This window comes from Ornithorhynchus anatinus, chromosome 7 (genome assembly GCF_004115215.2).
Source record: "Ornithorhynchus anatinus isolate Pmale09 chromosome 7, mOrnAna1.pri.v4, whole genome shotgun sequence".
In the NCBI taxonomy this organism is placed as follows: domain Eukaryota; kingdom Metazoa; phylum Chordata; class Mammalia; order Monotremata; family Ornithorhynchidae; genus Ornithorhynchus; species Ornithorhynchus anatinus.
In genome coordinates this window covers 13,572,339-13,599,129 of record NC_041734.1, presented here as the reverse complement: position 1 = coordinate 13,599,129, position 26,791 = coordinate 13,572,339, and the positions used below count along the sequence as shown (strand labels likewise).

The following is a 26,791-nucleotide window of genomic DNA, read 5'->3' as shown; positions in this document are numbered from 1 at the left end:
ATGGTTCCCTTGGGCCCCAACAAGGAAGAGATTCTCTGAGCCTGAGAGTTGAACTCGGGTCCTTCGGGTGGAACCACAAAGCACCAGCCACAAGGTCACGAGTCTGGCCTACATCACTCCGTACATATGCAAAGGATTAAGGATGTGAGCAGTAGACATTCCCATTCAAGAAAATGACATTTGGGAAAAATATTTGGATGTTCTTTACCACTCAGGCATTCGTCAGGGGGAACACTGAGTCAGTCAAATCAGGATTTTATGATGGCTGAAAGGATGTGCAGCACTTTTATATAAAAGATAAAGTTTCTAATCAGAGGTATGATCTTCTCCAGTCAGTAACACACATTTGTTTTTTTAGGCCCTTGACTGAGTGTACTAATTTTTTTTTTCCCAGCAAGGAAAGATAAAAGATCCTGTTCTCCTCTGAGTTACTGTGCCTTCTCTTCCCTTTCTCTTTCTGTCCTGATTTCTCATTACTGAAAAATCCCTTCCAGCTTGACACTTTTCCATTTGGCTGAATATTGTTAGACAAAATTTTTAAAAAACATAAATATTGTCCGAAGACAAAAAGGCTATACCATTTTGTACCTCTGCAGAATCTTTCTTTCAGGAACCTCTGCATGCATTTCAGACATCCTGTAAACTGGGATAGTTAGGTCAGTGTAAAACTGTGAGCCCATTGTTGGGTAGGGAATGTCTCTATTTGTTGCCGAATTGTACTTTCTAAGTGCTTAGTACAGTGCTCTGCACATAGTAAGCGCTCAATTAGTACAGTGCTCAGCCCACAGTAAGCCCTCAATGCATACGATTGAATGAATGGGTGTTGGTGGATTAGGGACACTGGAAGAGACTTTCCTCTGGAATGAAAAACTCTACTGCCCTTTGAAAACTGTACTCTGAGTATTGGGATAGTGTGTGTGTGTGTGTGTGTGTGTGTGTGTGTGTGTGTGTGTAGTGGCTTATTGTTCTGAGGTGATTGATAACTTATGCTTTAGGAAATAGGAGATTCTAACTCTCACTCATGCCGTTTATGGCATCAGGAGATTTCTGATGGCTGAGTGACATTTGACAGCATAAGTGTCCATTAAGGTTGCTGATGAAAGGAAAAATAAGCTCATTTACAGAATCCAGGTCCCCACACCAGAAATGCCAACCATATGCTACTAACAGGAAATTCAATTCAGAAAATTCCAATTTTAATAGAACTCAAGGCCCATAAATTGGAATTAATCTGAAAATGTGTTGTATGGAAATGTTCTCAGTTTATTAGGAACGCGTACCCACAAACATGCTTTTTAAAGGTCTGCTTGAAAAATGGAAAAGGTTGTGGAAATCATTAAAATAAGTTGATTATATTTCACTTTTACCAAGGTGAAAGAGAAATTGCCACTGGCCCTGATGCAAAAATATGTGGTCATGAAGCCTTGAAAAGTCTCAGTACTGATCCCACGTGAAGAACAGGTGCAAGCTCTGTGTTTCACTCTGTGCTTGGCTGAGCACTGGGTCATAGGCCAACCTCGAAAGATCCATAAAGAGAAGTGGCCTGAGGTGATCTCTGGGTATATTCTTTAATCATACCCCACGTTAAATTTGGGAAGCTCTGCTTTGTATTTGGTGCAGTAGAATAATGAAGTAACTCCAATTCAGGGGAAATATTCATACTGAGCCCAGAAAGATTAAACAAAATCCGCAGGTCAGAAAATAAGATTTGGTTCTCTTAATTACTTGAAAGTCCCAAGAATTTCAGTGTCTCAAGTTCTTATGGAAGGAGGAAAAAGGGAAAGGGGAGAAAACACTACTTCCAACTAGAGAAAACAGGCTCCATTATGATTACATATTTGACCTCAAATAAGGTGAAATTATATTTACTAACCTCTTTCCCAACTTGGTTTAGAATACTAAATAGGCCTGCAGTCGTCTTGCCAGTGTTGGACTGAGCTGGTTCAGTTAGTCTCCTCTTGTTTTCTCATTCTGCTCCTTAAAGTGTAGAGATTTAAACAAAGAGTTCTCTGGCTTTTGCTCAAACTGTTGTTCTTTGTAGGGTCATCATATCAATACTTTTTCCTACAGGAACAGTTATATTTAGTGGCATGATAATACATGGGATAAAACCCTGTCCCGGAAGGACTGGGAATATTCTTTCTCTTCTATGGGGAAACTATATTAAAGTACATTCGTAGTATTTTTTAGCAAAAAGTTATAAGTGGTTGTATTTTTAACTTGTTTTTAACACTTACGGTGGCTGGCTAGGAAACCATCCAGAGGATATCTTGGTGTGTCAGCAATTTTTTAGCCAGGTTTTCATATGTCATATGAGCGTTTTAGTATTTTTTTTTATTTTGAGCCTCATTTAGGCCTCATCAACATTACAAAACCATTTGGAAACCGTCTTGCAGGCCAGCGGAGCTAAATCAATTGAATGTGTAAACACTACTATTTTCACAAAGTGTATGGCTGCTCAGGCATGACTGCCAGATTGCCCGATAAGAACCAGTCTGACTGGGGATTTTTTTTTTTTTTAAAAAAAGGACAAGCTGCAAACAAGGATCGCACACACCACCCACTCATTAACTCCAACAGTCAGTGAGCAATGAGGGTGCCTGGAGTCTGCAGGCCCTCCCATCGACTGCTGGAACGCTGAGCCCTCCACCTTCAGTTATCTGTCAGAGCTGTGGGGTGTCCAGATTTGACTCCTACAGGCCAGTTGTAGTTTGCCTGTTGTCAAGCTCTTCACATAATTGTTGGAGCAACCAGACCTGCTCCTTATCCAATCCAGCAGCAGTTGTCTAAAAATCCCAGTTCCTCAAGGTGGCATGAATTTGGCAGCCCCATGTGGCAGTTAAACCAGTTCACAGAGCCTGTAAGCCACGCGGTACTGTGAATCACATTGTTTTAAGGCTTTAACACATACTGGAGACATTTGCTGAGCTGGACTTGCAAAAACGCTGCACTGTTCTAGATGTTGTTGCAGAGGGTAGAAAGTTGGAATGCCAGTTTTAGTTAAGAAAAGTCAATAGTTAAGAGAAGCAGCATTGTCCAATGGATAGATCACGGACCTGGGATTCATAAGGATCTGGTTCTAATCCAGCTCCACCACTTATCTGCTGTGGGACCTTGGGTGAGTCACTTAACTTCTCTGGGGCTCAGTTACTTCATCTGTAAAATGGAAATTAAGACTATGAGCCCCATGTGGGACAGGGATTCTGTCTAATCTGATTAGCTGGTATTTACCTCAGCGCTTAGCACATCATAAGTGCGTAACTTATACCAAATCAGGGTAGGACCAATGATAGATGTCAAATTTGAGTGCTTACTATATGCAGAGCACTGTACTAAGTATTTGAGAGAGTACAGTATCACAGTTGGAAAACAGAATCCTGAAATCCTGGTGTTAGTCCCTTGTTTAACTCCTTCACTCCACTACCCACTTGGTTCTAATGACTAGGCCCTGCCTCTCTCCCCCACTGCCCCCTGAATTCACTGATCTTTCTCACTGGCCTGTGTTGAATCAATCATTGGTATTTATTGAGCTGTTACTCTGATAGAGCACTAGACTAAGCACTTATGAGAATCCAGTAGAGTTAGTAGACATGATCCCTGGCCTCAAGGAGTCTCTAGTCTAGAGGGGGAGGGGGGAGAGGCAAGCACTAAAATTACAGCTAGGGGAAGCAACCAATATAAAGGTATGTACATAAGTGCTGTGGGAATGGGATGAGTTCTATAAGAGCTTAAGGGGTATAAACTCAAGTGCAGAAGTGATGTAATAAGGAGGGAAATAGGGCAGAGAGATGAGAGATTAGTCAGGAAAGTCTTACAGTTCGCTTTGGTCAGTTTTTGACCCTGCAGCCTTCCTAAAGTGTGCTCGAATGAGCTCTGCAGTAAAACTGCATAAACTATTACAGCTTTTCTAAAATCAAAATTGTTTCTGCATCATCTCCCGTCTCTAATTCCATGGAAAAACCCTCAAGTATTCTTTTCTTGTCTTATTTTGAATGAACTAAGCCTGCCCATTCCTCATAATTCTCTTATCTCATTTGCAGATCATTTTCCCACCGATAATTGTTTCCCTTGAGAGTGAAGCTGACTGCCCTGTGGGGAGATTGAAAAACCTCTTCTTTCCCTTTTCTGAGCTCTGTACCCTGTCTGGGCATCTCTTTCCAGGTCTTCTAATTCCATCTCCGTTCAGTAAGAAATATTCTGATTTTTGCAGTTATGCATGGAGGTGCTATCCAGAGCCAGTAACTCCTCCATCAATCAGTCCATCAATCAATCATGTTTATCAAGCGCTTACTGTGAGCTAAACAATTGGGAGAGTTCAATATAACAGAGTTGGTGGGCATATTCCCACCGTTTGGGCACTCAGGATGAATGCCTTTCCAGTAGGAGCCCGTGTCAGTGCTGTATTCAAGATGCTCATTCCCAGGAATATTTTAGCATTATTTGTCTTAAAACCATGGCGCTCCTCGGTTGTGGCCGTCCGCCTCCTTATCGCTATCCTTGATTCTTTCTGCATGTTGTTACACTGGTCTGTTTTGTCCTTATGCTGGTTGTCTCTTTTTCTACTTGCTCAGAGTCCCCCTGGCTGTCTGTCCAAACACTATATTTTTAAGATGTATTTGGAATCCCTCAAACCTGAAGCTTCCAGAATATTTAGTTACAATTAAATAGCTAAATAAACTGCAAAGAGACTTCTGTGACTTTGTAAAGATCACTGAAAGAATCCCAAATTAGGTATGGACCCACAGATAACATAGCTAGACCCTCATAGTGACCATTAAATACTACAGTGAATTTCAGTTATACCGCTGGGTGGTTTTGGTTTTGTGGTTTTGGGTGTACCACAGGTAAGTGCATGCCCTCCAGATTATTGGAGGAGTCTAAGGGAGCCAGAAATAGGACTCACCGTCCCCATCCCCCATTCCTTTGTTCAGCATCTATGCTGTAGAATACAGGAGAGGGTTTCCCTGTATTAAAACCAGAGTGTACTCTACCTCCAAAGTGAGAACATTTATCATCATGGTTGTCCCTTCCCCCAGCCAAGTCATTGTGATGGAGCCTATGATTCCCATGTATTTTTGGCTGCTGGCTCCTTAAGCCAAAATTCCGCTAGAACTTTGGGCCATGTAGCAAAACCTAAAGCTAGGGGCTATTTTGAATATGATGTGGATGATTTTGAATAGCATCTGCATTACAGTGGTTGGACTTGTCTCTTCTTACGTGGTCTTTTCATTCCTGCAGCGAGGCAGCAGAATTACCTAAGAGGAAATTGGGGCTTAAGCTCTCTCTTTGATCGTTTTTGTCTCTGATCATTTTTGTCTTGTTCCTGGGAAGAAGAGGTGGGAGGCAGAGACCCTGAGGGGAGAGATTATAAAAGAGGAGTCAGACTTTGTAACTGTCATGTCATTCGGCTCAGGCACTGTGGTTGGAGTGGACGAGAGCACCGCTTTCTCCTGGCCCGTGTGTAACAGATGTGGCAACGGACAGCTGGGACGGAGTTCGGGAGATGGGTGAGAAGCAGGGAGCTCTAGAGCAACCTCTCCCTGTGAGGGGAGGGAACATGACTCAAATATATTTCCTATGCCCTCCCCATCCTCGTTTGCTGAGAGCAGGCAGTAGTCACCACTGGGCGTGGAGCGCTATACTAGGCACCATGGGAAGTTTCCAAGGAAGGAGATGGCACTCCCCCTGCCCTTGAGGCTCAGACAAGAGCGGCTGACAGAACTATAAAGTTACACAAACAAGCATAAATAAAACATGACTGACAGAAGCATGGCAGCCTATGAAGATCGCCAACAACCGAAACAGATAACTCAACATCACCGCCTGGTCTGAGGCAGTATGGGAGTGACTGCAGTGATGAGGGCTAGCGGTCACCTCCAAGGTTACCCTACAGAACCAACTCAGGGTGATTTCAGATCACCTGTCAGAAGAACCAAAGCTAGGCAGATCCGTTTTGTAAATGATGGGAAGTGGGATTTTTTTCTGTGAAAGCTCTGGGACCACTTATCTCTAAGAAGCAGCCAATGCTCATTTTGTAGGCTGTGACAATAGTAAGGACATGCTGTAGCACAAAGACCGGAGAAGCAAACTTGGGGCAGTCTTTTCCCAAACTTCAGTCAATCAAAACCAGCCACGGGGCTTGGAAATTTCAGGGCCAAAGAGAATCAGCAAGAAAACCAGGTGACTGTATGGTTTGTCCTATTTCTCCTACATACTTTTCCCTGGAAAAGCAGACTGAGTGAAGATTAGACAGAGGTCATCTGACATTGCTGTTTGCTAATAAGAACGTGCTTGCAAGTACGAGCCCACATGCCATGAGACCTCAGTAGTCACAGTTCCTCTCTTACTAAAGTGACCAGTAAGCAATTGTAAAAACCCCAAATAGCTCCTCATAGCTGAAATCACTGCTCTCCTCAGATTGTTTTGGCCCTGTTAGCCTGGAGGCCGAAGGGATTTGTCTTGGTTTATTCCTTTTTCAGTCAGTTCAGCCATCTCCCCTTTGGACTTCACCATGTAGACACATAACTGAAGGTTGTCCTTGGAGCCAGGCGGCCAAGAAAGCATGCAGGGATTTTGATTTAAAAAAAAGAATTCAGGCAGGGGAGATGACGTTCCATGTCTCTCTGCCCTTTGATAAACAAAGAGAAAACTGCCTCCCCTAAGTAAACTGGGTTAGTGGTATTAGTGTATAAGCAGTCCCTTTCTTCTTGGTGTTAAAGAAGTATCGATTAAGAGTGTCAGAGTAGGGTACTCATACATTTAAATGGTGATTCTACAAAGGTAGCAAAGTCTGGAATTTAGCTGAAGGCACTAGGAGAATCTAGAACCCCAAAGACTTCCTGGCTTCAAACAGAGGTGCCCTCCACCAGATGGGTGTTTTTCCAGTAGGCACTAGGCTTTATTGGCTTCAACTGGCTAATATCCTGCTCCAGTACACACACTTAATGGTCACCCCCACTTCTGCACTCCCTCCCTCCCACTCACCACCCTCCCCTGCACACACATGCTCACACACACACACACACTCACACACTATCTTCATAGTCATAGGTGGCTGGCTTTCCCCTCAGAGCATCCTGAATGAGTATTTCCTTAGACCATCTCTTGAGTTTGCTCTCCATAAGCATAGTCTTCTGTTCTTCTGCACGAATGACCCTGGGCTGAAGATTGGAGAGGCACTGTCTTTGTAAGCTGTTCATGTGATAGTTGATCCTTGAACTCCCTGTGTGTTGTTCCTTCTGCACTGTTTCCACTTGTCAGATTGCTTTACTGTGACAAATGCTCCCAGGTAGTAACATCTCCGATGCGCAGGATGCAACTGGAAGTCTTTCTGAACTGTCCCTCGAGACCACAGTGTACAGTAAAAGTGAAGGTACGTATACATGAAACTGGCATCGCTGAACTAGATTTGCAGATCATTGATAATGCTTGAGGTCAAGACTAATTCAAGGACTGTGGAACAGTTTTGCATGTTACACTCATTGGCACAGTGGGTGTATTTTAGTAAAGGGAGAGAATTGTAGTCAGACAAGTATTGGGAGAAAGTTGCTGACCCTCTATATATGTGACATACGGTCATGTTTAACTTGGGGACTTAAAACTTGGAGATACCGTTTTCAATTACAGAAGCCTGGTCCATGGGCTAAAAGAGAACTGGTGACTCTAAACCTACGGAATTTGTTTTCAGAACATGTCTGGCAATCAATACCATTGATTGAATGTTTTTTCATGATATTTGTTAACGGCTTACTATGTGCCATTGTACTTAGACATTGTACTAAGCGCTGGGGTAGATCTAAAGTAATCAGGTTGGACACAGTCCATCTCCCACTTGGGGCTCCCAATATTAGTCTCCATTTTACAGATGAGGTAGCTGAGGCCCAGAGAAGTAAAGTGACTTGTCCAACGTCACCCAGTTGATTTCTAACATTTTTAACATGGTTGATTTCTAACATGGGATATGTCATTTTTCACTTGTTCTATTTACACATATTCTGCAGCTTTTGCAAAGGAGTATTTCTTCACTTCTGAAATTTCCCTCCTCTGAAGATGGGGTAAGTTCAAGTGCAGTTAAGATCCCAGACAAACCCATGTAAAAAGCCAAACTTATAGAGTAGGCTACATAAGAGGAAAAGAATATCCCGAACTGTTTTTGAAATTTTCTTCCTTGGAAGTAGCAACAAAAAGTAAATGCAGTCCCACAATAAAAAATGTTGATGAGTGGTAGTATTGATTTGAAAAATCTATCAATTTAAATTGTGACCTCAAAGCCACATACAAACACTGGAGGATCTTGATAATGTCCTTTAGAAGATTTTGGGAAGATTTTAGAAAGAAGCAGGGGAATAAGATCAGATGCATATTTTTTAAAAGTTATCATAGTAACTATGGGGTTTATGAAGTGCTTACTATGTGCCTAGCACTGGGGTAGAAACAATATAAGATTGGTCATTGTCCCCAACCCATTTGGAGCTCGCTTTCTGAGAAAGCAGGCAGGTGCCTTATCCCCATTTTGCAGATGAGGAAACTGAGGCTCAGAGAAGGTAAGCGACTTGCCCATGGTCACACAGCAGGCATGTGACGGAGCTGTGATTAGAACCCAGGTCTCCTGATTCCCAATCCTGTGCTCTCTCTCCTCTAGGCAGTGTTGCTTCAGGGCCCTAGATTAAAAGTTTCAGATTAGATAATGAAAAATATTCATAAGTACCCAATAAGGTTTAAAATGTCCCTTCGTTGTTAAACACCGGGGCCTGGTTCAAGTCCCCCCAGTTGCAGCTTTAATTAGTGTATAGTAGTTTTTGTGTCGATGTGGAATGTGGACCCTTCACAAAGGAAAACAGCTTTCTGTTTAATTGGGATTTAAATACTGCCAAATATTACAGTATCATTACCAACTTTTGGACTCAGTTGTTCTACCCGTTAAAGGGTGACAGTACTCGTCCTCAGGAGCCTAGCATGCCCCTGCCCCTCTCTTCCATGGGCTGGGAGCAAGTCATTCCCTCAGGCTGGGAAAGAGGAGCTGGGGCCCATTGTCACTGCAATGCAGAATCTGCCCAGTCCTTAATCCTGGAGTGTCATCTTCTGACTCCTCTCCCTCATTGATGTCCCACATTCAGTCCATCTCTAAATCTTGCCAGTTCTTCTGTATGATTAAACCTATTCCTCCACCTTCTCCATGTTTAAACCACCACCCTGGCACATGCTTTGTCTAGCTTCCAGCTGGAAAGTGTTAGCAGCCTCCTTATCAGTCTCCCTGCCTCCAGCTTCTCCCCTTTTCAGCCTACTTTACATACAGCGTAATATACCCGTTTCTAAACCAACAATCAGAGCACATCACCTCCCTCCTCAAAAATCTCTAGTGACTTTCTGTTTCTTCCTCTATAAAACAAAAAGCTTTGGTTTCAAGGTTGTCTTTTCAAGGCTGTGTCACTGCTACATACGTTCTCCTGCTGAACTGTCACCCTTTTTCTCCTGCCAGTAAGATCCTTGCAGATAGAGATCGGGTCTACCGCTTCCCCCTGTGTACACTCCAGAGCGCTTAGTACAATGCTTTGCACAGAGTAAGTGTTCAGTGAATACTTTTGATTGATTTTTTTGCAGCCCACCTCATCACTCCTCCCAAGCAATCCTCCTGACCACCCCTCACTTTCAACATCCCCACATCTGATCGCCCACGCACCAGTTCACATTCCTGGAACATCCCACTCCTCGCTCCTTGGCTCTCCCAAGACGCGCCCCTTTCCTCTAGCAAAGCCCTCCCCCAAATTTCACCTGCCCTAGGAGTCGTTCCCCAATTAATTCCCTCATTTCCTCCTATCAGCCATGCCAGTACCCATGGTTTTATCTACTTATTTATGTATTTACTTGCATCCCTTATTTGTCTATTCTCTCATTCTTAACTGTGGTGTATTTGTCAGTTTAGCTCTCCTCTCTCCCATACTAGGTTGTATGTGTACTAGGTTGTATTTCCTCTCTATATTCCCCAAGAGCCTTATATACTGGTCTCAGTTGGACAGTGTTGAAACTGGACTTGGTATTGGTGCCCATACCAAACTTCTTAAGTATCAGAAGGTAATGCTAGGCACTAACTATTGCTTGTCCAACCTGGCTTAGGAGGGGAAGAGGATAGCCCATTTCTGGTTTCTTTCACTGGACTGTATCTTATCCATGCACCCTGACCTGAATGATGTGTGGATGTAATTGAGGATCGCAGGCCACTGGTGCCAGGCAAGTTCATGTAGATTAGGCGACAGCACTTACAAAGATGAAATTCATCAGTCCTAGAGAAGCGGCATGGCCTTAGTGGATAGAGTACGGGCCTGAGATTCAGAAGCACCTGGATTCTAGTCCCGGGATCCTCCATTTGTCTGCTCTGTGACCTTGGGCAATTCACTTCTCTGTGTTACCTCATCTGTAAAATGGGGATTAGGACAGTGAGCCCCACATGGGACACGGACCGTGTTGGACCTGTTTACCCTGTATCTACCCAAGGGCCTAGAACAGTGCCTGGCGCATAGTAAGTGCTTAACAGATACCTTTTAAAGGAAAAAAAAGTCATCGATGCCAGACCTCTGGCCTGAGCCCAGATCCAGACCTGGTCACCTATCGACGGCTCAGGCCAAGCATCCTGCCCCGATCCCTTGCCTGTGCAGCACCGAGAACCTTTCCTGAGGCACTTCCATCATGACATATAATAGTAATAATAATTATAGTATTCACTAAGTGCTTACTTTGTGCCAAGCACTGTACTGAGCCCTGGGGTAGATACAAGATAATGAGGTCAGATAGGGCCCCCATCCCACGTGGGGCTCACAGGCCAAGTAGATGGGAGAATAGGCATGCAATCCCCATTTTAGAGATGAGGAAACCGAGGCACAGGGAAGTTAAATGACTTGCCCAAGGTCACACAGTCAGCACGTGGCACAGCCGGAATTAGAACCCTCTGATTTCCAGACCTGTGCTCTTGTCACTAGGCCACATCGGTAGGGCTCCACACTAATAATATGATATAGTCACTGTGGGATCTTGGTTGGATCCCACCAGAATCGGGGGCCGTAGGCAATCATAAATTCCTACCTTCCGACTGGACTTGCAGAGTAGAGTGGTTTGTGGGGATCCCTGCCCCGGAGGCCCACCAGTAGACTGAGGCTCTAGCCACCTGTGAGTGGCTGGATACTCAGACTCACTTGAGAATTCCAGAGGAGAACCAAAACTTTTGGACAGTAAACTCCTTGAAGGCAGCAACATGTCCTCTCTGTGGTCAGTAATTAAAACAGTGCTGTGGTCACAAAGGCACTACCAGGTAGACAGTTCCCCTCACCTGGAAAAGGGGATGCCTAACTGAACTAGGATGGCTTGTATAGCCTGTAGCCACTGCTGGCTAGTAGCAGAGGAGCTGGTCAATGGGGAGGGAGAGGAGTAACCAGGAGAAAGGAGATGTCATGTAAATAGGGAAGCCTGAAGGGACAGGACTTTGACAGTAAGCAGATTGAGGAAGTCTCTCAAAGGAAGTGGCAAAAGTCCTAGGACCCAGCATATTTGCTGTTGGATGGGGCCCAAAACACACTGGGGGTAGGGAGGAGTTCAGTGGACAAGAGGCCCGCGTAGGTCTCCCTTCCTTCTTTACGTTATGAAAATTATTTCTAGAGGGATCTGAAAGATACCAAATATTCACACCCTAGACACTTGAATGAACAGGAGATAGTTTTGTTTTTGGTGGGCTTTTTTTCCCCGTAAGATTGTATGGACAGAATAGAGTTCCTTCATTTGCAATACTAAATAGATCTTTTTTAGTTTCCCTTGATATTTTTCTTCCCTATATCGTTAGCTCCACTTGAGCAGCAGAAGGTCATGTTCTAAGGGGAAGGCCTTACCCTCCGATTCTTTGGAGAGCTCTGCAGCTTGGAACAGAATGTGCCGGGATACTTGCTTAACCAATGTGCCTTTATCGCTACAGAGTTATGAAGTGAAGAGTGTGCTGGGGAAGGAGGTGGGGTTATTAAACTGCTACGTCCAGTCTGACACCAACCATCCGACGAGCTGCATTGGATTGGAGGAAATTGGACTTTTGCAAGAAAGAAGAAACTAAAGGAAACGTGGCCTGCTGCCATAGCCATCTGTGAACTTTGTAATGGAGTTATTTGTTAACCAATAGAGATAATATATATGGCCGTGTGAGGGGGCTCTTGAAATGCAGGGTTTTTATGATCTGGGAGCACAGGTTAGTGAAATATTCGCACAGGCTGTAAATAAGCAAAATCTGTTTTCCGAACATTTACAGTTTTACATATTTCACTTCTCAAATCAGTTCTACCTTTAAGAATCTTTTATTGGAGCTTAATGATGTCCAGAAGTTTCAGCTTGCCTTTTACGGCTCTGATAGTTTTAAAGTGTCACAAAAATTTGTCCAGAAAACTTTTAAATGTTATTTTAGATAGTTTTTGAGGCTATTTTTTTCCATTTTAGCACCAGTTTTTATGGTCCAAAAAAGTGCACTGCAAAGCACACAAGTTTCATAGGCATCACAAATTGTGCTACAATAAATATCCAAAGGCTCAGATGTTCCAATGTGTTGGTTTGTTGTTTTTTTTAAAGTGGTGAAAAACTGTGTCAGAGGTGAAACTGTTATAAAATGTAGATGGTTAACCAGCGTGCAATTATAGATACAGTATTGTTAATAGAAGTGTAGATAATTAGCTACAGCATGACTATTTAATCCTACTAAGAAATTTGTACAGAAAGCAGATTGAAAAGTTTTAAATTAAATACTGTTGGTATTTAGCTAGTAGGTCTTCTAAATCAGGCAGCCTCCCATTTTTTATCTAGGAGATAAAAAATATCTGCTCTTCCTTTGTTTACTGACATTTAAATTGAATGTAAGACCATGAACTAATTGGCTTTGAATGCTGAAAAGATTCTTTCCTAGGCCCTCCTAACCAGGACCATCCATTGGATTATTTTGACACCTTGAACAATACAACTGTTGGGTCAGAATGGTCCCTTTCTTGTTGGTTAGACATAAGCAAAGGTACAACATTTATCCATTTGGGGCTGTTTCTTGCAGCAATCGAACCTTAAAATAGAGAGGGGCAGGTGTTTCTGCTGGTGGTGTCTTTAAATTATACATTTGTTCAACTTCGGAGTCAAAACTTTTATAGGTTCAACTGCAATTGTCACTAGTAATGGGGGACCAAAAAAAGCATGGGTGAATGAATTATACAGGTGAATCTCCACATTTATTTTTAAACTGTAGCTCGCAGCTGAGAGTAGTGAAATGGACTGATTTGCCATCACCGTGTCTGTGTACCTACTCACCCTTTGGGGAAGGGACTGAATAATGCAGTGCCCCTAAGGCAAGAAGCTAAAGGAATTTAAAAGCAGGAGGACTTGCCGGGATGATCCACCAACTCCCTCCGAAAATAATTACCTACTTCCATTGCATCCCTGGCGTTTACTGAACACCTGCTATGCATGGAGCACGAACGCTTACTATGTGCAGAGCACTGTACCGAGCGTTTGGTAGAATACAATACAGAGTTGGTAAACGTGTTCCCTGCCCACAGGGAGCTTTAAAGTCAGTACAGAAGCGTAGACTTCCACACCTTAATCACAGACTGTTAGTATTCCTGTGGCAAGATGCGTATGGAACATACACTTTCCGACTCTTTGAAGAACTGGGGTGTTTCCACTCCTGACGATTAGATTTTTCTAAAAACACGTTCAAGACAGCACCCCTTTTTGCCAGTGGCTCCGTCCCATCGTGGGTGTTTAAGAGGGCGCCTGGGGGGAAGAGGAAGACTTGTACTTTCAAGTGCAGTAAGGAATCCTTTCTGGGCACACGAGAAGAGGGGCCTCTGGCTGAAACCGCCACCTCGCTTGGTTTCAGATTTTCAACGGAATTATTCTGATCCCGATGTGGCTTGCGGCTTGGTGTGGACCCCGTCTGACTCTGGCTCTTCGGACCTCCGGGGCCAGCCCAACTCCGACCAAACGTCAGAGGCCAACACATGGCCGACCTACATGTCAGGACAGGTAAAATCCCCCAACTCGCCCGGGGCCTCCAACCTAAGGAGAGGTGCGATTCCACCTGTTGCCTGCCTTGCCTCCCTCGCCTTTCGGTCGGTCACTGGGAATACAAGAAGCTCCGGAGTGATTTAAAATGCCTTTTTTTTTTATTCTGGGAAATACTGTAAAAATTAATAAAAAAAAAAAAGTCGAGCATGCTCAGTCACTCTTATCTACAATACAAAGTATTTTTAGATCATTTTCTTTTACAAATGTACCATAGCTGCATCGATAGGAATAAGATGTAGGAAAAACAAAACAAAAACGAAACGATGACTACCATTACAAAAATAATTTAAGGGGAAACAACGTTTTAGCTTCTTTCGCAGGTCTGTGGTGAATAAATCCAAAGCGCCGCGCCGTCCGGCAACCGAGTCCCCAAGCAACTCAACCAGGGACGCGACTTGGCTCTTCCCGCCGCCGGGCCCCGGGTGCCAACCCCTCCCCGCCCCCCCTCCACGGTGCTTTCTGCTACAAGGTGGTCTTCCAAAGAGTCTCTGAGGTATCGATAAGTTTGACTAAAAGTCTTTCCGCCCCCTCCCTCCCCCAACCCCCGGCCCCGAGACCCCGGTTACCGACAGTCAATGCCCGAGACGAAGGAGGAGCTGGGCAGCTGCTTGAAAAACTGTCTGAGGCTGGACAAGTCCCGGGTGAGCTGCTCGATCTTCTTGTGCAGCTTTTCGTTCTCGGAGGACAGCTCCACCAGCTTCTGCTGCATCTCCTGGTTGCGCTTCTTGGCCTTGTCGCGGCTCTTGCGCACCGCGATGTTGTTGCGCTCCCGCCGCTGCCGGTACTCGGGGCTGAACCGGTCGAGGGACTTCTTGGCGGGGCCGCCGCCGCCCACGGTCGCCCCGCCGCCGCCCGCCTTCTCCTTGGCCGGGTGCGGGGGAGGCGGCGGGGGCTGCGGGGCGGCGGGCGAGCGGCCGCTGGAGCAGCTGGAGCCGGAGCTGCAGCCCGACGGCTCCGGGGAGGTGGGCGGCGTGGGCTGACCGGCCGCCGACAGGTTCATGATGGTCTGGGCGCAGGTGGCGATCTGCGAGGGCAGCAGCGACGACGACACGTCCCCGTCGCTCCAGTCGGGCTCCTGTTTCACCGCCCCCGGGGGGGACGAGCCGGACGGCGGCAGCGACGACGACGACGACGACGAGCCGCTCAGCAGGGTGGACGCGGCGGGGCCGAAGCCCTTGGGGGCCGGCTGGGGCCCCGGCCCGCCGCCGCCGCCGCCGCCCGCCAGGTAATCGTAGTCCCCGCCCCCCCGCTCGGGCTTGTGGTTGCTGTTGAACAGGTCGGCGAACAGCTCGTCGTTGCACAGCTCCAGGTTGGGCACCGACGACATGGAGTCGATGTAGGAGCTGAAGTCGATGGCGCTCTCGTCGTCGTACATGGCCGGCGCCGCGGCGCTCAGCTCCGCCAGGTTGGCGCCGCCGCCGCCGCCGCCTTCCTCGGGCCCCGGGCCCCGGCCCGGCTTGCAGGACGCCCCCAGCGCTCCGCCTCCGCCCGCCGCCACCGCCGCCGCCGCCGCCGCCGCCGCGCTCAACTTATTGGTCTCGTAGAAGTTGGCCGGCTCCATGGCCCAGTGTCGGTAACATGCTGGGGAGTCCAAGCTGTACAGCGCGGTGCCCATCGGGGCCAGGACCGGCCCGGACGAGCGGGGCGCAGGGACGGCCCGGCAGGTGGGACCTTCCTTCCTTCCTTCCTTCCTTCCTTCCTTCTTTTCCGGACGCTCACGGGGCTGGCGCGGAGAGGGAGCCGCCAGTCCTTTCGGCCTCAGTCTGCACCGTCCGTCCTCCCGCGTGGTCCCCGCCCCGCCTGCCGCTCCGCCCCGTCCCCGCCGGGCCTCCCTCCTGTCAGACTGTCCGGCCGCCGCGCCGGCCCGCCCGCTTTTATACCCCTGGGGCGGGGGCGCGCGCGCGCCGGCCCCGCCCCCCCCCCCCACAGGCCCCGCGCGCCCAGCCGGGGCCCCGCGAGGGCGGGCGGGGGGGAGGGGGCGCCCGCGAGCGGGAAGGGGAGGGAGCGCACGAGGGGGCGCGCGCGCGCGCGGGGCGTGGCCCCAACGGCCGCCGCCTGCCCACCCCAGGGAGGCCCCCCGTAAAGCATCACGGGGGAGGGCGACGCCCCGTTGCCCCTTCACGGCCCCTGCCCCGTTGCCCCTTCACGGCCCCTGCCCCGCGCGGCGCGTCGTGCTCCTCTAACCCCGAAGGCGGCGGTCCCCGAAATCCCGGCCCCGCCTTCCCGAAGCCCCTCTTTTGCCCCTCCTGCACTCGGTGGCCTTTATTCAGCCCTCACTGTGCGCACAGCACTGGGCAAAAGGAGGAGGAGTTGTCCAAGAAGGGACTGAAATGAGCCACCCACCCGCCCCCAGGTCGAATCCCCCTTCCCAGGAGGAAAGGAAAAGGGTGAAACTTCAGCTTCATTCCATAGGAGGGTGAAGTGGCAGAGGGAGACTCCAAGGAGGCGCACACATACAGACGCACGCTCTGGCAATAGGTCATCCAGTGGCAATCTCCGACTCCGCAGCTGAAGTGGCAGTTGGGCCACAGGTCTCGGTCACCCTCCCTCCCCCCAAGAAAGCACCTGCCTGGAGCTTCTCGCACGTGGAAACTAGGAATGACCCCAAATACTTGTCTCTTCCCTCCTCTTGGCCCTTCTCCTCCTCTCCAAATCAACAGGCGAGCTCAGCCCAGGAAAGGCCGAACTTGCAGAAAGGGCCGGGAAAGAGAAAGTGGATCGAAAAGAAAAGCTGATTGATTTCCTCAACCGAATCCCTCCATTATTGGCTCCAGAGGAGAGAACCCTCGTCTCCTAAGGTGAGTTGCGGTGACCTGGGGTGAAGCCTAAGTGTTACAAAGGTTAGATGGTAGCAGATTGCCGCTGACAAAGAAGGTGCTTTTTTTTTTTTTAACTCAGGACGAAGATGCCAATAGTCATTTAAGTAGTACCGGAGTGGGAATCCATCAATTGTGATTCTTGAGCACTTCCTGCAGGCAGAGCAACCTGTATGAAGCGCTTGGGAAAGTGCAGAGGAAATAGTAGAGGGAAGGGAGTGGGGTGAGTATCAAAATCTTTAAGGGATGACCCTGCAGCAGAGACCCGGTAGCCAAAAGCTTTGCCGTTTTCTTTCCCCCGCCCCCTCCCAATGGAGCAGAGGGCAGCACCCAGTTCCACTGGGAGCCTGAATTTAGAGTAATGGGGAAAATTTTTCCCAAAGTCCAGAGGGCCCCGCGGGGGGACCGCGGGAGGCAGAGGGGCGGTGGCGGGAGGAGGGAGGGGGATCAGGTGTTCTAGGGTCGTAGGATTGGATTCTTTTTCCCTTATTTTTATCGCTTATTCTGTGAGCCCCTGGAAGGCCAAGTCACTCATCCATTTCCCCTCCATTGTGGCCTCCCTAGTGCTTTGACAGTAGTTTGCACAGAGAGACCCTCAGGATGAAAACAGCCATGCCCCAGCAGTGGGTTAGATAACCACTGTCTTGGGAAGGGGCCTGATGCCAGGGCGTGACAGAAAATCCTCAGTCGCCACTCGTTGGGGTACCCTGTGCCAGGGATATATGACAATATCAAAGGAGTGAGGTTGGCCCCCCACGGGCCTCCCGTTCTAATCCACTCATGTGCAGGGGTTCATTGCAGGCCTCTTGGTGATCTCTTGCCCCTTCATCTGCACAGGTTAGATTGGTTTGGGTAAAGATCCGGGCTTGGGATTCAGAGGTCATGGGTTCAAATTCCGGCTCTGCCACTTGTCAGCTGTGTGACTGTGGGCAAGTCACTTAACTTCTCTGTGCCTCAGTTCCCTCGTCTGTAAAATGGGAATTAAGACTGTGAGCCTCATGTGGGACAACCTGATTACCCTGTATCTACCCCTGCGCTTAGAACAGTGCTCTGCGCATAGTAAGCGCTTAACAAATACCAACACTATTATTATTATCTCTTCCCCACCGGGCAATCCACTGTCACTTCATTTGGAGAATCAGTGCACCATGGATGCAAATTCCTGCCAGCTCCATGAAAGCTCATTTGTTTGTTTAATTTGTTAACCTAAGTTTGGCTCTGTTAGGAAAATGAGATTTGAGAAATCATTTCGGAGAGTCGTTCATCTCACATCAAATCTCTTTTTTGGCCGGGTTTGATGGCCTTTTTGACATCCTATGGGGCGGGGGGGGGGGGGGGGGAGTGTGAGCCTGGGGGTGGGTCACAGAGGGGGATTAGCCTAGCATATTAAACATTTACATGTACAAAGTCATCAAACACAAAAATTACACTAAATTCTGTGTTTTACTAGCGGCTCACAGGCACACCGTCCTGCACACCTCAGTCGGTGCAAAGACTTTCCATTTCTCTATTTGAAACCTGCTTCCCAAATATGGCTACTGAGACAGCACCACCCTGTGGTTAACTTTTGTACAACTCAATTTCCTGTTCCCGAAACCAAATTAGCGATCGATCGATCATCTCCGTAAGTGCCTTCTTTGGACAGATCACTGGAGTAAGCACAGTGGGAAAGGTACAACAGAATTAGTAGACGAGAAGCCTGCCTTCAAAGGGCTTGGAATCTGTCGGGGAAGGCAGACCCTAAAATACATTCGGAGAGTAATATCATATAAGATGTCAATGAGTGGGATGGAAGGTGATGAGTGCTAAAGTGCTGATGTGGGAGTAGGGGAGAGCAAATGGAGATAGGAGATATTATTTGGAGAAGAATTCCTGGAGGAGATGCGATTTCAGAAGGGATATGAAGGAGGAGGGAGTTTCAGGCAGAGTGGAGGACATGAGTAAGCTCATTGTGGGCAGGTAATGTGTCTGTTTATTGTTATATTGTCCTCTCCCCAGTGCTTAGTACAGTGCTTTGCACACCGTAAGCGTTCAATAAATACTGTTGAATGAATGATGAGCAAGGGATCAATGGCCCCAGAGTCGGAAATAAGGCACAGTGCATAGTTTGAGAGGGACGAAAAGTGTGTGATGGAAGAAGAGAATGGATAAGTAGAGAGCGAGAGCTGATGGAGTGCCTTAAAGCCAGTGGTCAGGAGTTTCTGCTTGATGCAGAGGTGCAGTGGAAGTTTTTGAACAGTGGGGAGATATGTGCAGTCTCCACAAAGACTGGAAACAGAGAGGTCAGCAAGGAGGCTGTTAGAGTACTCAAACTGGGGCACTGCAGGGACTGTTTGGGCAAAGAAGAAGGGAAGGGGCAGGTTCTGGAAATGTTGTAGAGGAAAAACCTAAAGGATGTAGTAAGGGATGTCTGTGGGGATTGACAGAGAGGAGTCAAGCATATAGCCAAGATGAAGGACATGAGAGATGGGAGAATGGTAGTTTTATTGCCTAGGACTGGTGACTTTGGTGGAGGAGAAGGTTTGGGAAGAAAGATGAAGAGTTCAGTTTTGGACATGTTGAGTGGGTCATTCACACAGAGATGTCCTGGAGGCACGAGGTAATGTGAGGTTGCAGAGAAGGAGAGGTCAGGACTTGAGGTGAATTTGGGAGTCAACCTTACAGAGGTGGAAGTTGAAGCCAGGGGAGCTGGATGAGCTTTTGTTAAGTAAAACTCACTTTACAAGTGAGTTTTGTGAAATGAGATGAGAAAGGGGTCCAGAAGAGAACCATGAGAGACATTCCAGGAGATGGAGGTGGTGAAGGAGATTGAGAAGGATTAGCCAGAGAGGTAGGAGGAGAACCAGGAGAGAACTATGTCAAAAAAAAACAAGGTTAGACAGTGAGTGATCCACAGCATTGAAGACAGTTTGAGGGGGGTCAGGACAGAGTGTAGCGGCTGTTAATTTGACAAAAAGGAGTCACTGACCTTGGATAGAAGTGGCCTCAGTGGAGAGAGGGGGACAGAAACTGGATTGTAGAGTGTCAACAAGGGAGTTGGGGAGAGGAAGTGGTGGAGGCCGCAATGTATACAACCTGCTCGATTAGTTTGGATAGTGGTGGGAGATGACAATAGATTCGTGATGCGATGGGATCCAGAGAAGTGGGTTTTTTGTTTTGTTTTTTAGGGTAGGGGAGATATGGTTATGTTTATAGTCAGGAAAGGCAGAGGGGCGCAAGTGTTTTAGAAAGTTGGAAGGTTTTTTTGTTCAGACAAATCCCCTTTACATGAATTACTTTATAAAAAACAAGCTTTGAGGACAAGACACTAACATTAGTGCATGCAGTAGGAAAGCAACATGGCAGTGTGAAACAGATTGAGCAAATCCAAGTAGATTCTATCTTCTGCTTGGTGACTGTTGTCATTCCAGCCTAGATTTCAGACCAAGAAAAAGGTGGGGCAGGACAGGTTTTTCTCCCAGTTCAATATGTTTCTCCATGGGTGATGCCAGGTGCTCAGTGAGATGAGGGGGTAGGTCTGAGTGCTTCCTTGAGTGTGCCCCTTGACTGACCCAAGAGTCTCTCTGATTGGCAGCAGATTCCCCAGGGGTATTAGATGAGAGTACTGTGGCAAAAACTGAACTTTTTACTGGGCTAGATCCAAACTATGCTGGTTCACTATTGACCGTGAACCTCCACTAGTTTGGAACAAGGCTGTGGGGCCTAGTCTGGGAGGTGGGAGTGGGGAGACAGGAGCAAGGCTTTCTGTGCCCCAAATACTTCTGGGACACGTTTTCTAGTCCCATTGTTCAGTAAGTGAATAATATTCCTAGGATTGGGGCCCACATCTCTGCCACCCCATGCAAGTTTCCCTGTCAGAACTGGGCCACACGAGACCCTCCGGACAGTGGTGGTGGCCGGTGTCACCGGAATAGTGGGGCTGGAGGGGAGAGACTTCCGAATGAACCAACTCATTCCGGCCTTGGTTTGAAGCTCTCCCTTCTGTCATCCGGGTTGTTGACTCTGCATTTCCCTGGCTCAGAGGTTCACCATTTCGCTTCCTGTTTGTGTTGCACAGGACACGACCTCCCCTCTCCTGTGGTGCATCTTGCTAGGCCCCCGTGCAGCTAGGGACATCCTTGCATGAGTCAGGCAAGCCGAATGATAGATGAAACTTTCCTTATCTCTTCAATTTAGGTGGGGGACAGGAGGAGAAGTTTGGAAAACTTCATTTCAGTTGGAAAAGTTCCCCAAATCCATGAACCAAAGAGGTGTTTATGGGATGATAATGCTGAAAGAGCAAATGGCTTTATTACTGTTATTACTGGATGGAAAAGAAGAGGAGGTCGATTAAAAACGAGGGCTAGTTCAGCTGAACTGTCAGTGCTTTTAGCACCTGGCAGACCTCAATTTGACTGGTCCCTCAGTCTTCCTAGGGGCAGGGGGTCCTTGCCCTCAGGGTTGTGCTTAGGAGCTGTCCTCCTGGATGCCATCCCAGCTCTCTCCACCATGAGGGAGAAGGCAGTGTGCTTGCAGGTGCCCTCTGTTCCCACCCTGTGCTAAATACTCCGAGACCCAGTGGCAGTCATCCCTGTTCCTCCACTAAACCCTCCCACTGCTCTGATTTACAGTCAAGGTTTTAATCACTCATCGTGGGCAGGGAACATGTCTGCCAACTCCGTTCTATTGAAACCCCGCAAGAACTTAGTACAGTGCTGATACTGGAGGTTTAAAAGCTTGTCGTTTGATGGTCGTGTGTGTGTTTGTAAAAAATATATGCACTTTTGTTCCCATCACTGTGGTTGTAGGTTTCTCCTACAGGTGCCATAGCTTCTCCTTTGGTAACTCCCCAGAGCCGCTAGGACGGTGCATTCACTGTTGTTGATCGTTTCACATATGAAGCTACGTATGTGTTAGATTCTGCAGTGCTAGTCAAAAGATTATAGAAGAAAACAATCAAACCGGCACCTCGGAGTCATCTAATTTGCCTTTAAGAAAATGCCAAGCGAGGGAATGGCGCACGAAGGGAGCAATGAATCACCTAGCAGAAAGGAACAATATAACACCTCCAGGTTTTAACTGAGAGTTTAAACTCCTCTCTAACTTGCCTCATCTCTACCAGGTTTAGCCTCAGATGGGATCCAAAGCAAACAGGGACTGCACTTCAAGATTTTCTCAAGCAATGAGGAAAGACAGAGTACAGCATCTTGAAACTGTCTGTCTACTGTACAAGCTATAATTCAGTTGAGAAGAACTTCAAATCTGAGCAGGAAATGAAGACCCAGAAACAACTGTAAATAACCTCCATCCCTTCATGATCCCAAAAAGTGAGTCGCTTAAGTGAATTTCCTTTTTAAGAACTTGTTTCCTTTACTGGCCTCAAATTTCCATAACAAATCTGTGATTCACTGTTGCGTGATATTATTTTTTTTTTTCTGAGACCAAGACAAACAGGAGAAACAACTAGGTGGATAAAAAGTCAAGACTTATTTGTTGCTCGTTAAAAGGGGACATGTTTTTCTGGCCTACCTCCAATTTACCAAAAGATAATCTGCCAACCCGCTGCCCTGCGACATCTCCACGGCTTCGGTTGAATCTTGTGCATTTTTGAATAATAGCTGTATTGTTTCCTGTGATGCGGGACCTGAGGTACGTAGGTGCACAGGGGTGAACGGAAGGCAGGGCTTCCGGGGCAGAGTCAGTAAAGACAGAAAAAAGTCACACTCAGAGATGAGCTAAGGATACCCCAGAGGGCTGAGACTGAGTTGGGGGGTGGAGCGGGGTTGGTGGGGGTTGGCGAGAGAGGTGGGAGGAAGGGAGAGAGAGCAGGAAGATGGGGGTCAATGTGGCGTACTAGCGTGTTCTGTTCAGATTCAATTGGTAAGGGAGGTGGCGTTGAGGGTTTTCCGGGCAGCCAGGGAGAGGTGCGGGGGGGGACCAGTCCGCCGGATCCTACAAAACCGAGGCCAGGCCTGCCCGGGCTGGAAAGAGGTAGGAGGAAGAAAGGTGGAGCTCCAGCTTTCACCCAACCCCCAAGGGCTCCTAAGGGGCAGATGGGACTAGCTCCTGCTGCCCACTTGCTTAGAAAGCAAATTACAAGCTGCACCCCTCCACCTCCAATTCTGGAATTGAAGGAGGTGAGTTCCTCTTAGAAGTTGATTGACACCCGTGGTGATGTGCCAAGCCACAGGAGTGACTGAGAAACTTCTAATTTGTTTAGGACTTTGGCTTTTTTGGGCTGAAAATGATAGCTTTTAAGGAGACTTTGATAAAAACTATTCATTAGTTTACAAAATCTTGTTTGACTTTTTCCATGGGAGCTCATAAAATAGAGCAATGAGAAGTCTCTGTTGTATAATTTCGGCTGCCTCAGTTGTGAATCTGTAGATCTGTTTATGGATAGATTATGCCCTCATCTCATCTGGTGCAAGGCCAACTTTGCCTTTTCTAAACAAAACTCCCTTACCTAATAAATAAAATAGGCTTTAAAGACATGGGAGAGCTCACTAACTTCCACTCCCTTTCCATTTTTATCTAGGCTCAGTGTTAGAACTATGTGGTTTTGCCATCTCACTCGTAATCTTTTTCTTAAAATGGCCATACAGCTACATTGCTAACTAGACATGGTATTTGCAGGCTTCATTTTGTATGGGCAGAATCATCAACACTGCAAATGAAGACTTTTGTAGCAACATCTCAGCTATAACCAGTTTGTCTCTAGTGTTCTTCACTTGGCTGAAGTTTTACATTTTATTTTTTTAGACTAGCAATCTCATGCACTCAGCTGGCATTAAAATAGTCACATCATCAAAATAATCCTGCAGATATGCAAAACATTTAGCGGAACTAGCCATAGACTATTGCTAATGAAAAACGACATGTAGGTCACATATGGGACTGAGGTATTTCAGTTTACGGTCCATCGACTAGTCTGCACAGTTTCACGGAATTTTCTTCTATTTTAAAATCCATTGCATAGGGCTTGTCCTCAGGCTGCTCCAGTTCTGATTTTCCGTGATATTGCTAACCATTCTGTACTCCCGACTAACTAGAAGTTGTCCTATCCTGGGTGGGATTGGGAGTTTCTGTAATTCTTAATAGTGATGATAATGATAGTATTTGCTCTCCCACCCACCTAGTACAATGCTCCGCACACAGTAAGCACCACTGATTAATGGACCGATTGCTGTGTGCTTGCGAAGTGCTTGGGGGAGCTGCGAGAAATGAGATGGTACACACTTTCTGTTCCAAACGGGGCTCACAGTCTGAGGGAGGGAGAACAAGTACCGTTTCCCCACTTTACGGATGAGGAAACTAGGCACAGGGAGGTTAAGTGATTTGCCCAAGGTCGCCCAGCAGGCTGGTGATAGAGCTGAGAATAGAACTCGGGTCTCCTGAGACTAGAACTCGGGTCTCCTGACTTGCATGTGCTCAATCCCCTCTTTTCACTAGGAGACGAAAGTGACTCCCTGTTTGTCACCACAGCAAATTCCTAAGCATCCAGTAGTCTTTATCCTTGTGGAGTGAGACGTTTCCAAGTTTGAAAGAATCAAAGCTTTAGACACTGAACGCCACACATTTTCCCCTGCTCTGCTCAACTTCCTAACCTAGAATTAAAAGCTAAAGGAAAGAAGTGAAATTTTCTAACAGTATCTCAACTCCGTCTCTTTTAAAAAGTGTAGTCCTTCATAAGGTGTCTGGATTCCAGATGGCTGGGGTACACTGCTATCTGGCTAAAGGCTCTGAGAGCATCTGTGGCCAACAGAGGGAACTTCATATTCTAGTTGTTGTCTTATCAGAAAGCACTTTCTGGGGAGTTTAGTGAGAACATTAAAGTAATAAGCTATTTCAGTCATTTTGCCTCCAAGGGATGAAAACGTGGATGTGTATCAGTAAACCCTGCAAAAGTTATAAGCCAATAATGATCATAATTGTTGAACTTGATAAGCGCTTTCCCTTCGCCAAGCTCTGGGGTAGAGACGAAGATAATTAAGTGGGGCAAACTCCCTGTCCCACAATGGGGCAAAGAATAGTGCAAAGAAGCTGCGTGTCTTAGTGGAAAGAGAGGGATCCCAGGGATCGGAGAACCTAAATTCTAATCCCGGCTCTGCCGCCTGTCTGCTGTATGACAGAATTGCGGCTGTAAGTTAAATGGAATACAACATGTTCTTTATAAAAGTGTAAATGAAATACAGTTTTAAAATCTAGGCCTAAAAGTATCATATTCAATTAGGAACTCTCAAGTCACTCAATGACTGTATGCCTCCATTACCGCATCGGGAAAATGAGGATTAAATCCTCCTCCGACCAATTTATTAAACTGCGAGCCCCATGTGGGAAGGGGACTGACTTCAACCCGATTATCTTGTATCTACTCCAGTGCTTAGCTCGGTGCCCGACACATTGTAAGCGCTGAACAAATACCAAAAAAAGAAAAAGTTCTCACAACGTAGGTGTCCGTAAAATATTATCAGCACCCCGGCCAGGGTGAATTTGACAGATCCTAACCATTCATTCATTCAATAGCATTTATTGAGTGCTTACTATGTGCAGAGCACTGTAGTAAGCGCTTGGAATGTACAAATTGGCAACTAATGACTATAACATATCCAACTCTTACCAGAGTGGGACACAGAGGGGTAAGAGCGGCTATGGCTTGAGGGTAGGATCAGAGTGCAGTGTGTTCCCAGAACCTACTGAATCCTCACTCCCAAAGTGGGCTAAAGGGCAGACTAGAAAGGGGACAGCAACTTTGAGGCCTCAAGTACAATATTCCAAACAGCTGCTTTGAATTCTGCACTGAAAATGTTTTTTTTTTTTTTGCGGTGAAATGGCCTTCTTGATTTGCTAAATCTTCTATAATTTATGGCTATTTCTGTTCAGAATGCCTTTTAATTGTTTTACAAAAATGACCTATTTCCCGGTTCTGTCTTTGATTTTTTTAATTAGAAAGGATACACCCAGGTCTTTTCTTCATTCTTTGGGTCTTTATTGTTGGAAAATAAATTTTTATTTTCTTATTAATTTGGTTTCTTTCCATTTGGTAGTAATTGTGTTCTCTCCTTTGTTGATAATTAGATATATTTTTAAAAACCATTAACATATCTTTGTTGGTCATTTTGCTAGTTTATGCATCAGAGTTCTCCAGAGGATTTTGACATTTAGCTCTCGCTGCTGCTGTTATAGAGTAATATATTTCTGAGGGTTTTAGGAACCAAAGTCAAAATATTGGTGGTAGAATTGTGGCTGTAAGTTAAATGGAATACCACATTGTTCTTTATAAAAGAGTAAATGAAATAGTTTTAAAATTTAGGCCTAAAAGTATCAAATTCAATGAGGAAATCTCAATGGAATTTGAACTCCCCAAGGGAAGGCATCTTCATTTTCTAAAATGCCAGGCCCTCACCTGCATCATTTTACCCTAAAGATTATTTTAATAGAGAGAAAATGGAAAGCAAGCTTTTCTCATGTTCCTCAATCAGTGGTATTTATTGAGCGCTTACCATGTGCAGAGCAATATACTAAGCGCTTGGGAGAGTACAAGACAACAGAATTAGTGGACAGGTTGCCTGGTTGGGTATTGCTTTCCCCGTGAACTCAGGAAGTGTTTATTGAACTTGTTTATGCCGAGTGGCACGTTAACAGAGATATGGGTGGTCCTGAGAAGCCCTTGAGGCAGCGGTGGCCAGGAACATGGCTACCCACTCTACTGTATTGTACTTTCCCCAGCGCTTAATACAGCACTCTGCACACCGTGCTCAGTAAATACCATTGATGGAACAATTGAAGCTTCCTAAAAAGGTGGTGAAGTCTTTTTAAACAAGAGGCAAGGAGACCTAGTTGAGCCAGTGGACCTGGGATTTAATCCCATTTCCCTCACTTGCCAGCTTCTTTGTGCCTCAAGTTTTCTCACCAGTAAAATG

At 46.5% G+C, this 26,791-nt stretch overlaps 2 protein-coding genes and 1 long non-coding RNA gene across 9 annotated transcripts in view; 2 read left to right on the top strand and 1 right to left on the bottom strand.

Moving 5' to 3' along the window:
• SPIDR (scaffold protein involved in DNA repair) overlaps positions 1-12,564 on the top strand; it is a 318,346-nt gene extending 305,782 nt beyond the window's left edge. For 4 of the 5 annotated variants that reach the window (XM_029068240.2, XM_029068238.2, XM_029068241.2 and 1 more), the window contains 4 exons: positions 5,414-5,507; positions 7,261-7,372; positions 8,001-8,054; positions 11,957-12,564. In XM_029068240.2, the coding sequence (XP_028924073.1) occupies positions 5,414-5,507; positions 7,261-7,372; positions 8,001-8,054; positions 11,957-12,088 (392 nt within the window). In that variant the 3' untranslated portion in view covers positions 12,089-12,564. The remainder of the gene's footprint in view (positions 1-5,413; positions 5,508-7,260; positions 7,373-8,000; positions 8,055-11,956) is intronic. The other variant, XM_029068239.2, reaches the window with a different exon arrangement.
• Positions 12,565-14,148: 1,584 nt separating this feature from the next.
• Positions 14,149-15,917, bottom strand: CEBPD (CCAAT enhancer binding protein delta). The gene has a single exon (XM_029068244.2). The coding sequence runs from the start codon at positions 15,686-15,688 to the stop codon at positions 14,636-14,638; it is 1,053 nt and encodes a 350-aa protein (XP_028924077.1). The 5' UTR covers positions 15,689-15,917; the 3' UTR covers positions 14,149-14,635.
• A 210-nt stretch (positions 15,918-16,127) lies between these two features.
• LOC114813258 overlaps positions 16,128-26,791 on the top strand; it is a 37,808-nt gene continuing 27,144 nt past the window's right edge. For 2 of the 3 annotated variants that reach the window (XR_003760961.2, XR_003760960.2), the window contains exons 1-3: positions 16,129-16,871; positions 21,991-22,195; positions 22,309-22,517. This is a non-coding gene — a long non-coding RNA (uncharacterized LOC114813258). Of the gene's footprint in view, positions 16,872-21,990; positions 22,196-22,308; positions 22,518-26,791 lie in introns of all 3 variants that reach the window. The other variant, XR_003760962.2, reaches the window with a different exon arrangement.